A 12,090-nucleotide genomic window follows, 5' to 3' on the forward strand; every position below is an offset into this window, starting at 1 on the left:
CCTGGTGGCGCAGTGGTTAAGAATCCGCCTGACGATGCAGGGGACCCGGGTTCGAGCCCTGGTCCGGGAAGATCCCACATGCCGCAGAGCAACTAAGCCCATTCGCCACAACTACTGAGCCTGTGCTCTAGAGCCCAGAGTCACAACTACTGAAGCCCACGTGCCTTGAGCCTGTGCTCCGCAACAAGAGAAGCCACTGCAATGAGAAGCCCGCGCACCACAACAAAGAGTAGGCCCCGCTCGCCACAACTAGAGAAGGCCCTCGTGCAGCAACGAAGACCCAATGCAGCCAAAAAAAAAGAGGCAAGAGCTACAATCTGGAAGACTGGATTCTTTAAGAGCAGCTCAAAATGAAAGAAATTGCCTCATATGCATTGATCAAGAAAAGGAAGGACCTGAACTTAGGACACTAAGGGGGAGGCTGGTTTGAAACTGGAGTAGCACCCCTCATACAGGTGGTGATGAAAACAAACAAGTGGGCATTTGAAACTGTTCTTTAATAGGTATCTCTGATGAACTTGAAAAGAAAAGTATTCATTTTCAGGACAGTGACTCAAGGTGGAACTTCGGGGACGGTAAAGCCCATCAGGGGCAGGAAGAAGGGTGAGCTGGGGGTTCATGTGCAGAGAAACAAATTAACAAGACCTTTGGGGTTCGAAGAGAAGGCATTTTGTGAGCAAGATTTAAAAAAGAATCTTCTTGCAAGAGTGACATAATGAAATCAGGATTTGAAAAATCCCATCAACAGCCTGCTCCCACAGAAGTGACATTTCATCCAGAATCGCTGGAGTTAAGTGGGTCTGGGGATGCCTCCATGAACATTTGCTTCTTCTGGCAGCTCCCCAGCACTACTGCCTCACACAGAAGGAGAAGGCACAGGGCAATGGTACGGGAACACTGCCACCCAATTTCCACTGAGGACAGTCACTAGAGGACAACAGGGGATGATGCTTACTACTGCTCCTCTAAAATGCCAATGACTGAATAAATTAGAAGTTTTAGAACTCCTAAGGGAAGTGGCTTAAGCTTATTGTAAAAGCGCACTTCATTCTGACTCATTCACAAAACCCCTTTTATGCGTTTAAAAATTCTACACTTAACTACAGTAGTAAATGTCAGACCCAGCAACAACAAATCCTTTCTAGGATGAGGGAATAAATAAGTGTAAATCCGAGAATTTGACCATATGTGTCAGCTGCCTTAAAAGTCTGTAAGTCACCAGACCCAGCAAATCTACTAAGAAATTATTCTAAGGAAATAATGAATGCGTGCAAACATTTAGAGATGTGTACTGTATAAGTATTTACATACAGAACAACGTAGAAATATGTTCAAGATACGTTATTAAGTGGAAAAGATGATACAAAACAGTATACTCTGTATGAGCCATTTTTACTTTCTATTTTAAATATACCCACCATATATGGGCAAAGAAAAAAACTTGAAAGGATACATTCTCAAATGTTAACAGTGGTTATGTCTGACTGGGCATTATAGGTGATTTCTAGTTTCTCAATTTTACCTATTTATACGTTCTAAGTTTACTACAATGAGCATCTATCACTTTTTCTAATATAAAACAAAAACACAATAAAAGTGTGTTTTTAAAGACTAAATACGAAACCTTGACATAATAACAGAGTCACCTACAACATAACAAACAGAGCCTGAAAGTTAGAATTGGAGCTTTGGTTCCATAACTAGGATTTCATTTCCCTGCTCACAGTGTGGACGTCCTCATTTTAGTGGTGCTCTTGAGAGAGACAGCCTCTCACTAATATGAAAAAAAACCCCTAGCCCTTCTTTTTCTGGCAGAAATCCTGACACACTAATATGTGTTTTCAGCCCTTCTAGGCTAGACTACTGTAATTTGTTCCTCCTCAGGCCATACATTAAATTTGTTCAGAAGCTGTAAAATTGCTCATTTGGTAGCAGTTGAAATGACTTTTCTGCAAAGAGCTGCGAATCAGTAAGACTCGCTGGCCGTGAAGTACACACACCAGCACAGCCATTCAAACCCGACACCAAGTTCTTATCACAGGACAGTGACAGAAAATGGTAAATAACTCTGGTTTTGCTAAAACCTCTAATGCTCAAACACTTAAAAAGTAAGACCAACAGGGCTGCCCCTAGTTAGGAAACCCAAAGGCCTGGCCAAAGGTCAAGCTCTCTCAGGATTTCCTGCAGGGAAGGAGGCCTAAAGAAACCCACTAGAGTTCTTCCAGGCAGGACTTGTCTCCAACATCCATGCTGGGAGCACCACCGTCCTTGTGCTTTGCTTGCTTAGCCCTACGAAAGAGGAGGGTTGATGAGGCTGGATTTAAAAATACAGGTAGGGCTTCCCTGGTGGTGCAGTGGTTAAGAATCCGCCTGCCAATGCAGGGGACATGGGTTGAAGCCCTGGTCCAGGAAGATCCCACATGCCGCAGAGCAACTAAGCCTGTGCGCCACAACTACTGAGCCTGTGCTCTAGGGTCCACAAGCCACAACTACTGAACCTGTGTGCCACAACTACTGAAGCCTACGCGCCTAGAGCCCATGCTCCACAACAAGAGAAGCCACGGCAATGAGAAGCCTGTGCACCTCAATGAAGAGTAGCCCCCGCTCGCTGCAACTAGAGAAAGCCTGCGCGCAGCAACAAAGACCCAACACAGCCAAAAATAAATAAATTTTTAAAAAAATAAATAAAAATACAGGTACAGATAATTAGGCTTCCCTGGTGGCGCAGTGGTTGAGAGTCCGCTTGCCGATGCAGGGGACACGGGTTCGTGCCCGAGTCGGGGAAGATCCCACATGCCGCGGAGCAGCTGGGCCTGTGAGCCATGGCCGCTGAGCCTGCGCGTCCGGAGCCTGTGCTCCGCAACGGGAGAGGCCACAACAGTGACAGGCCCGCGTACAGAAAAAAAAAAAAAAAAAAAATACAGGTAATTGTTTTTTTATTTAAAAAATTGAGGGACTTCCCTGGCAGTCCAGTGGTTAGGACTCCACGCTTCCACTGCAGGGGGCGCAGGTTCCATCCCTGGTTGGGGAACTGAGATCCCGCATGCATGCCGTGTGGCGAGGGCCCCCAACCCCCGTCAGCCCCCACCCAAAAAAATCTAAAAAGTTGAGGGAGTCCCCTGGTGGCCTAGTGGTTAGGATTCTGGACTTTCACTGCTATGGCCCCAGTTCAATCCCTGGTCAGGGAACTGAGATCCTGCAAGCCACATGGTGTGGCCAAAAAAAAAAAAAAAAAAGACATATATTTGTATTTATTAAGTCTGAAAAATACACACTAAAAGTGGTTTTTCTCACAGTACTGTTTTTTTTTCCTTTATGCTCTCTCTGTATTTTTCTACATGTATTAATTTCAAAATCAGAGAAGATAAAGCTATTTCTAAAAAGGAATTACTTAGATCAGAGGGAAGTGATTGTATGTTGCTATGTATAGACATATAAATTTATATTATTTCTTTTTAAAAATTATTGTAAAATATACGTAACATAAAATTTACCTTTTTAGCCATTTTTAAGTGTGCAGCTCAGTGGCATTAAGTACATTCACTCTTGTGCAACCATCACCGCCATCCATCCAGCCCCTGGGTAACCACTGTTCTCTCTCCTGTCTCTATGAATTTGACAACTCTAAGTATCTCACATAAATGGAATCTCTTGATATATTTTGAAATCTGAGATTATTTTAAAATTGTATACACTTTTCTCAGTAACAAAACTTACAAATGGACAAAACTCTCCCATTTTGTCTTTCATATTGCTATTACCATCTTCCATGTGTCACACAAGCATCGGGGGCAAGGCAGTGCTCACCTGTGTAGGTGTGATGTGGCTGATGTCTTCAGATGCCAGCTGCTTCAGAAGAGTGGTCTTACCAGCATTATCCAAGCCCAGGAGAAGGATTCTCACCTCCTGGTCTGGTGCACTTTTCAATTTGCGCAAAATTGAGAGTAAGCCCTTGAACAACCATGAAGAAGAGAGATTACTTTGGAGGCACTGACTTTGATATTACTGGGTATCAGAATGCCTTCTCCTCCTTGAAAAAAGTTCTTGGTTGTGGAGAGCTTATAGTACTATTTTCCACTTTAATGTCATTTATTCCATTTGCTTATAAGTTTTGGCAGAAATACTTTAGTAAATTCAGCAACTTAATAAATAGCCTGGCTTATTCCTGCTCCTTCTATTAATACAGCTTAGCAGTCACCCCAAATCTCCTGGAAGTATGTACTACTAACCAACTCCCATTCCTGAAGCCCTTTATATATATATATATACCAGAGCACCCTACCAGAGCACCCATCATATCTGACTGTAGGGAACTGATTTTTGTATTTTTCTCCTTTATACTAGAGTGAAGTTTCTTGTGCGTAAGGACTATAGATAGCTTCCATCTCCCACAATGCCTGGCGCTTATTAGACACTATATGATAGCTGTTGAAATAAACAGAATTACCCACCCGAGTTAATGTAAGATTTTAAGGTACTAAGGTACTATTCAAAAGGTTGTAGAAAATTGTACTTGGGCTCTCTTTTTAAGACTTTATTTTAGTTCTTGTTTAAGACTCCATCATTCAAAATACTCTATCATCTTCTAACTTTCACATGACCCTTACAGTATAGCTGCACGGTATAGATTATCTATGTTTTTCAGATGAAGAATCTAATACAACAGAGAAATTAGGGAATTGAAAGGTCATTCTGGAAGCAAAAAACATTAAAGTTTAACCAGGGTATTTTTGACTAGTAATCTAATATTTCCGTTTCTTGTTGTTATTATTCTTTTAATGGATGGAAGTAAGCCATGCTGCTTTTTAGCTAAGAACATAAGAAAAATCTTACAAGATAGTTATTTGTTCTGTCTTGCGGCTGACAATCATTTTCCAATGAGGCATGGTTACATCAAGAATCAAAGAATCCCAGAATTTAAAGGGCATATAATCTAATCTCCTAGCCCAAGTGGAAATTCCTTCAAACTGAGTCTTAAAATTATATAAAATGGTTATGTTTTTTATCCGCATCGCACCAGGAAATAACTCAAACCAGTCCGTTCACTAAGATCAAATGATAATTCTGTGAAATAATTTTCAAGAGTTGAGACAATGATATGTAAATATACATAATTATAAGAATTCCCTTCTGCTTCAGAGGCTCTTTGTTTACCCCTTTTAGTACTGTATTCACACTGACCACTTTAACCTCTCTATGCCTCAATTTCTGTCAGCAATAAAATGTAACGTTTAGTTTAAGACAGACAAATTCTATTCCAAAAGATTTGGAGAAGAGAGAATGAATAGATTTGAAACAAACAAACAAAAAAAGATTAAGCAAGACTTTTTTTTTATGGCATATTTTTTCTTTTGTTTTTTATCTTCTCCAGCCTTGAATTATTTGACACCATTCCTTTTTAAAACTCTGTTTATGAGCAATCTCCCTGGCTTCTATTAGCTACATTGCAATCACTCATTTATAATACCACCTTTCAGAACAGTTAAAATTAGAATTCTGAGCTCCTTAGGGGACTGGTGATATAAAAAGGCTAAGAACAGGCAAAACACATTGTACTACTCCTCCTGGGTTCCTGATTAGATGTCCTCATTATCCTTTCCAATAAAATTCTAAAACAACTGGAATTTATCACATTTGTACATTAAACAATGGTACAGGTAAAGAAAGTTCTTCTCATGCATCATTTACTAGTGTAGACATTGTGAAAGAATCTGTTTTCTGTAAAATATTTTCATTTATTTCAAAATAAATGTTTTAGGTTTCTCCTCATGTGTCTCTTTCAAAAAAAATCAGTATATACAAATACCGCTTTCTGCAGGCTGAGAGCTTTTACACACTCATTATATTTGAAATTGAATGATTTAAAAAACGTAATTTCTATTTGTCTTAAAAGGAGAAAAGCAAAACACAGATGAGAAAGAAAACATTCTAACTACAACTAAACTTTATAAACCTAATAGTATAAAAAAATAATACTTCTACATTTCCAATGAGCAATTCTCCTCATCAGGAAACAATAACTTCACATGTTGCACCTTTAAATGAAATTACAGAGAAATGGGAAGTTCAGCTAATATTTTCTTCCAGAGAAATAACAAATGGCATCTCAAGCATGGTCTAGGCAAGACAAATGCAAATACAGTACAGCATCATATTAACCCAGCTCCTGAGGAGAGGGGATCACAGGATTATTAGCCTTTGCTAAATAGGGAAGAGGATATTTATAGATATCAGGGTTCTGCCTGAAAGGTACAAAGTAAGCTGATTTAACAGGCTGGACAAAAGAGCAGAATAAGTCTACTCTATGCTTCTATCCATATATGTCTATAGTTAATGTCAAACGAAGGGAGACAGCCATTAGAAGTTAATTTTATTATGGGGCTGAGTTTTGCAGTATAAATACAAGGAAATGAATTTTAGTGTATTTTTGGTCAAAACATCCATTCATTCATTCATTTATATTAAACACCCATAATATGCTCCAAGTACAATGGTGAGCAAAACAGACATGATCTCTATGTAGGATGTGTACTCCTATGACATTAAATAGAGGCAATTTAAGAAACAAGAACTTTAGTTAATTGTGCATCGTGCGTTATCAGCATGCATGCATACAAGTTATCTGCACCCTGGTGGACAGAAGTGGTCTGACTCAGCCACAAAACATTTAAACAAACTTTTCTATAGGCAAATCATGACTAGACATGCTGTTGACTATGGACATTTTATCTGCCTCAAAATCAGCTTAAACTCAACTACCAGCAGAGGCATGGTGCACTGACCTAAAATGATACAAACTAGGTCATTCAAAGAAACTAGGGTGTTGGAGAGGGAGAGAGAAATATGTTGGTATATGGAAAATATATGTGACTGGGAGGAGCAGCTAAAATTTAAGTATTAAAGGGCTTCCCTGGTGGCACAGTGGTTGAGAGTCCGCCTGCCAATGCAGGGGACACGGGTTCGTGCCCCGGTCCGGGAAGATCCCACATGCCGCGGAGCGGCTGGGCCCGTGAGCCATGGCCACTGAGCCTGCGCGTCCAGAGCCTGTGCTCCGCAACGGGAGAGGCCACAACAGTGAGAGGCCCGCGTACCGCAAAAAAAAAAAAAAAAAAAAAGTATTAAAATTAGTAAACCAGCTGTCAGGTACATGCACTCCCCATACCTAGCTTAAATGGAACTGACTTCAATTTACTTTTACCTCACCAAAAAAAACTGGTGCTGCCCAGTGAGATGTTATTAATTTCCAGGAATTCATATAGCTGTGTGTGTGTGTGTGTGTGTGTGTGTGTGTGTGTGTGTGTATGTTTACAGTTCAAGAAATCCACAAGAGAATCCTTTATTCTGTATGCAATGAATGGTCCATCCGAAAAGAAAAAAACTTTCTAAGATGTTGTTTTTCCATTTCTTGTTCAGAACATCATTTTTATACCTCTGCATTTCTTACTATTCAAAGCCAAGTCACGTGAGGTACAGGGAAGCCGCTGATTGATTTAAAGTTGGGTCATATGACCTGAAGAGGGGGGTGCTAAAAACTGCTTTTTTATCTCTGGCTCAGAATATCATATTTATAGCTTGGTTTTTCTTATGATTTAGAAAACTTGAGTTGTCTCTCCTTGGAATCAGCAGGAGAAAAATACAGTATTTCAGGTTAATTCTTTCTTCTTTTTTTTTTTACCTGCCTATTCGTATGGCTTTTTTTTTTTTTTTTTTTTTTTTGTGGTGCGCGGGCCTCTCACTGTTGTGGCCTCTCCCGTTGCGGAGCACAGGCTCCGGACGCGCAGGCTCAGCGGCCATGGCTCACGGGCCCAGCTGCTCTGTGGCATATGGGATCTTCCCAGACCGGGCACGAACCCGTGTCCCCTGCATCGGCAGGCGGACTCTCAACCACTGTGCCACCAGGGAAGCCCCTCGTATAGCTTTGATAGGGAGAACCTCACCCAAATTTTGTCTTCTTTCTCCTTATATCTCTACTAAATAGATACAATGTTTCCTGAGGAACAAAATACGGGCACCTCCTCAGGAAGAGTGGGTTCACACTTCATCAGAGTCCTAATGAAAAGAACATTATGGGCTTTAGAGTTTCATAGACTTTTATTCAACTTCCCTATGTGTAACCTCCGGCACAGTTCCATCTAGAAAATGGGAACAGTATTTATATCTCAAGAAAAATGCTATGAAGATTAAGTGAGATGATGTATGTAAAGCATGCACATAGGGGACACTCAAAACAGTAGTTGTGTTTATATTTTTCACTGACAATTTTTGACTGGAAAACATAATCTTGGGAACAATCTTCAAATGTTAAACATGCTAGATAACTACCACTAGGTTCATATATACAGAAATTACTCCATAAATAATTCCTAAATGGAGGACTCATCTATTAAATAACAGTGATTAGTTATGCACAAAAATTACTGTCATCTTAGTATTTCACCAAGGACTTGGTATCCTAAGGCAGGGGTAAGACAACTGAACCTCTAGGGGTTCAGAGAAACCAATAATGGCTTTTTGTTGCAGTTCTCCAAATTAAAAAAAGAATAAATATGTATTAGTCATAGCTAAAGGACTAAAAAAATAAATAAACCTGGGACTCACTCTTTACTAGCAGTTACCACGGGGGCTCATGGGATACCAGATGTGACACACTTAATCACACCACTGACCGTTTAAATTCCATGTTCCACTTACAGTTCTAAGAATAGCTCACACTTTTGGAGACGGAAAAAAAAATGCATTTTGGAAATCAGATAAAGAATCCTGAATAATTTGTCCTAATTTCTTATTGTTCATGGTAGGCAAAAAATAAAAAAGAAAATCTCTCTTGATCACTGAATACAACAATCGTATACAACAGTGTTGTATACACTGTCAATTTGTTGTATACAGTGTCAATCTGCACCTGGAAACAGGACAGTGGTTAATTTATTGTGACTTGTAATTATAAATTAAACAATCATAAAAATTACACAGTCCACTACATTGATAAACAAACTGGGAAAAGTTAGCCAACTCTTTCTCATTTATGATGCAATCTCTTTCTCTCTTGGTTTAGCATGCCTTTTTCATTTCAATTCTAGTTATTTTCTGTGTAAATATTTAGGTTTGTACTCATTTGTTGAGAAAAAGTTAGCCTTTAAATGGACAGCTCAAGTATAAACGATTAATAAAAAGCAAACATGTAAAGATCTGTTTAGCCTAAGGTTAACAAAACTGCAATGTAGCAAGTGTTGAAATATGATTGGCAACTTCAGATCAAATAATTCTACTTCTTTAGCGATCTGACGATGTTAAATCAATTGCAAAAATTTTTTCCTATCAAAATTTACTCATTGGATTATCTAACCAAATGTACATGTATTTTTTCCTTGTGAACATCTAGCTTTTTCTTACTTCATAAGTCAACAGAAGTGGTTCAACATTTCTAAAAGTCAAAAAGGGTCTGGAGTTGGGGCAGGGAACTAACTAGAAGCTTGAGTGTTAGCTCTTTGCAGGTGGTAAGCCAACCAACCTGCTCTAAACGCTCCAAAATCAATTTTTTCTTTGACTAGTTCTAAAACCACTCAATTCCATTTTAACACCCTCCAACTAACTGCAGAGAAATCAACAAGGAACAGAGTGTCAAGAATCAAATATGTCACGTATCGTAATTTACAATTTGGGAAAGATTTAATCTGGTTCGACAGAGAAAAGGCTTGCCCCAAGTGAATGGCCACCCTCCAGTTTTTTTTTTTTGTTTTGTTTTTGCGGTACGCGGGCCTCTCACTGCTGTGGCCTCTCCCGTTGCGGAGCACAGGCTCCGGACGCGCAGGCTCAGCGGCCATGGCTCACGGGCCCAGCCGCTCCGCGGCATGTGGGATCTTCCCGGGCCGGGGCACGAACCCGTGTCCCCTGCATTGGCAGGCGGACTCTCAACCACTGCGCCACCAGGGAAGCCCCACCCTCCAGTTTTAATCTGCTCCAAACTGACATTAAGGTCTTTGGTTCTGGTGTGGTCAGATGCCAAGGAAGGTTGCAACAGGTCCGAAGGAAATACTAAGGACCGGGCAGCAAATCTGCCTCCACCGACATGGATTAAGTATTGAACGGGAAACTGGTCATCACCAACAACCAGACCTTGCAGAACCGTCAGCAAATAAATAACTCGGGACTGCAGAAGCGCGCCCGCCACGCAGACACCAAGACGGCGTAAAATCCACTAGGCATCCTTTCCAAGCGGCACCTCTTTGTGTCCTGGGATTTGCACCCTTCCCCCCAGAGGCCCGCACATCGCGAGGAAGAGGAGAGCTAGGCTACCATCTCCCCTGGTACCGCCGGCGCGACCTCAAAGACAGTAGCGCTGGCCCTCTCCCCGCTTCTGGCCGGGCACTGGCGAACCCCACTTTACTGCGGCACGGGGAGGCCGATTCCCCGGGAAGATCTAAGCCTGCGTGCAGAGGCTGCTCTCCGTAGCTCCTCGGATCCGCCCTCATCTCATCCCCAGAGCAATGATGGAGCCCTGGCTCCGTACCGGGACAACCACGCACCCTTCCACAGCCCCTTCCAGCCCCTTCCCCTAGTTTCGGACCGGTTGCAAGCCCCGCCTTCCTCCCCAGGCCCAGATCTCCCTCCAGGGCCCACACTCGGGGCTCTCCGCCGCCCCCCGAAACCAATCCAGGACCCAGACAGCAGGCTGAGCGTCAATCCATTCCCTCCTGTCTTTAAGCGCAGTGCCCTGCCTTGGGCCTGGGGAAGGGAGGCGGGTGACCGACCAGCTCCGGAGGGACCCAGGCCCCACACTCACCATCCTCCCGCCGAGTCCCTCCTCCTCCTCCTCCTGCCTCCCCCGTTACCAGGGGCAACTCCTGCGGCACCGCCCCCGACGTCCCCTGTACGCACAGCGGAGGAGCAAAGCAGCAGGACGGGGCGGGGTCCAGCTCCTCTTTTCCCAATGTGCGCAAGCGCGCCAATGTGCCCTCCCACTGCGCAGGCGGGCTGCTGGAGCGGCTGGAGGCTGTGGCAGGCTGGTGAAGACCCAGGGAATGGTGAAAACTCGCCCACGTGGCTGGCGGGGGCCACCCGGCCTGTGATTGGTCCAGAAGGAGAGGTGTGGGGGCGGGGCGAGGGGCGGTTCCCGGGCTGAGGCCAGAAGTGCACCCTGGCCAAGCTGCCAACGCGGGGTGCATCTGGTAGCAGTTGTCTCAGTGCGTTCCTCCCGGGACCAGGTAAGGGGTCTTGGGAGGAGTCCGCCTGCCACATATACCTCCAGTCCCCACATCCCGGAGGGAGCTTGCATTTCTGTCCTGACTCTGCCCAGGAGGGGCTGCAGCGCAGGCTGGGCTTCCACCTGCGGAAGCCACGTGGCAAGAGAAGGGTCTACCTGTGGACCTCTCCTTTACGGCCCCCAGCACCTTCGTGTGCCGGGCTGAGGGGCGGGGGAGTCATGGGTTGCGCACCCATCTCCACACACCTGTGTTAGAATCCGGGCTGGAGGACTCCTGGTGGTGGGAGGCTGCCTGTCGGAAGGCAAGAAGCCGTTTGAGGACTGGCCCTGAGGGCTGGGGTGAGCTGATAGCGGGGATGAAAGACGTTTTGGGAAGGATAGTTTCGTTGATCTACGTTGGACCGGTCGGTGCGCCGTCTGCAGCCCCGGAGGAGGCAAAAAGGGGCCTGCACTTACAGGCAAGAAACAGTGGGAGGGATTCTGGGTGCTACCTCCCACCCCTTCCCTGTGCAGAGGACAGAAAGAAGAGTTATAACATTTGTGCCAGGTCCTATTCCAGACCCTGGAGACACAGCAGGGGGCTAAATCTGCCCCCATGGAAATTACATCCTTCCTAGTGAAATGCTTTTCATACAAGATTCCATTTCATTCTCACAGCCCTAGAAATTGGTTATTTTAAGCGATAAGAGTGGGGACTTGAACCTAGTACTTTCTGGCTCTTGAGGAATTATTAAACACCATATTGTATTGTCCATGTTGGAGGAACAGAGTGGTTTATACCTGAGATGTAAATCCAGAAGTTTTTAAGAGCAGATAAAGTGTGGGCATGGATGATACACCTGGAGGTTTACAGATGTGTGTGTGTATGTGCCTCTTACCTACCTCAT

General features: G+C 43.5%; 1 protein-coding gene across 1 annotated transcript in view; it reads right to left on the reverse strand.

Annotated features, from left to right (window-relative positions):
• The window catches only part of ARL3 (ADP ribosylation factor like GTPase 3), a 32,630-nt gene extending 21,732 nt beyond the window's left edge, over positions 1–10,898 (reverse strand). Inside the window, exons 1-2 of the mRNA XM_029201161.1 lie at positions 10,784–10,898; positions 3,808–3,951 (exon numbers count right to left, since the gene is read on the reverse strand). Of these exons, the coding sequence (XP_029056994.1) occupies positions 3,808–3,951; positions 10,784–10,786 (147 nt within the window). The 5' untranslated portion in view covers positions 10,787–10,898. The remainder of the gene's footprint in view (positions 1–3,807; positions 3,952–10,783) is intronic.
• Between the last annotated feature and the right edge of the window lie 1,192 nt (positions 10,899–12,090).

This window comes from Monodon monoceros, unplaced genomic scaffold, assembly GCF_005190385.1.
Source record: "Monodon monoceros isolate NGI ecotype Baffin Bay Population unplaced genomic scaffold, NGI_Narwhal_1 Super_Scaffold_4, whole genome shotgun sequence".
Lineage (NCBI taxonomy): Eukaryota > Metazoa > Chordata > Mammalia > Artiodactyla > Monodontidae > Monodon > Monodon monoceros.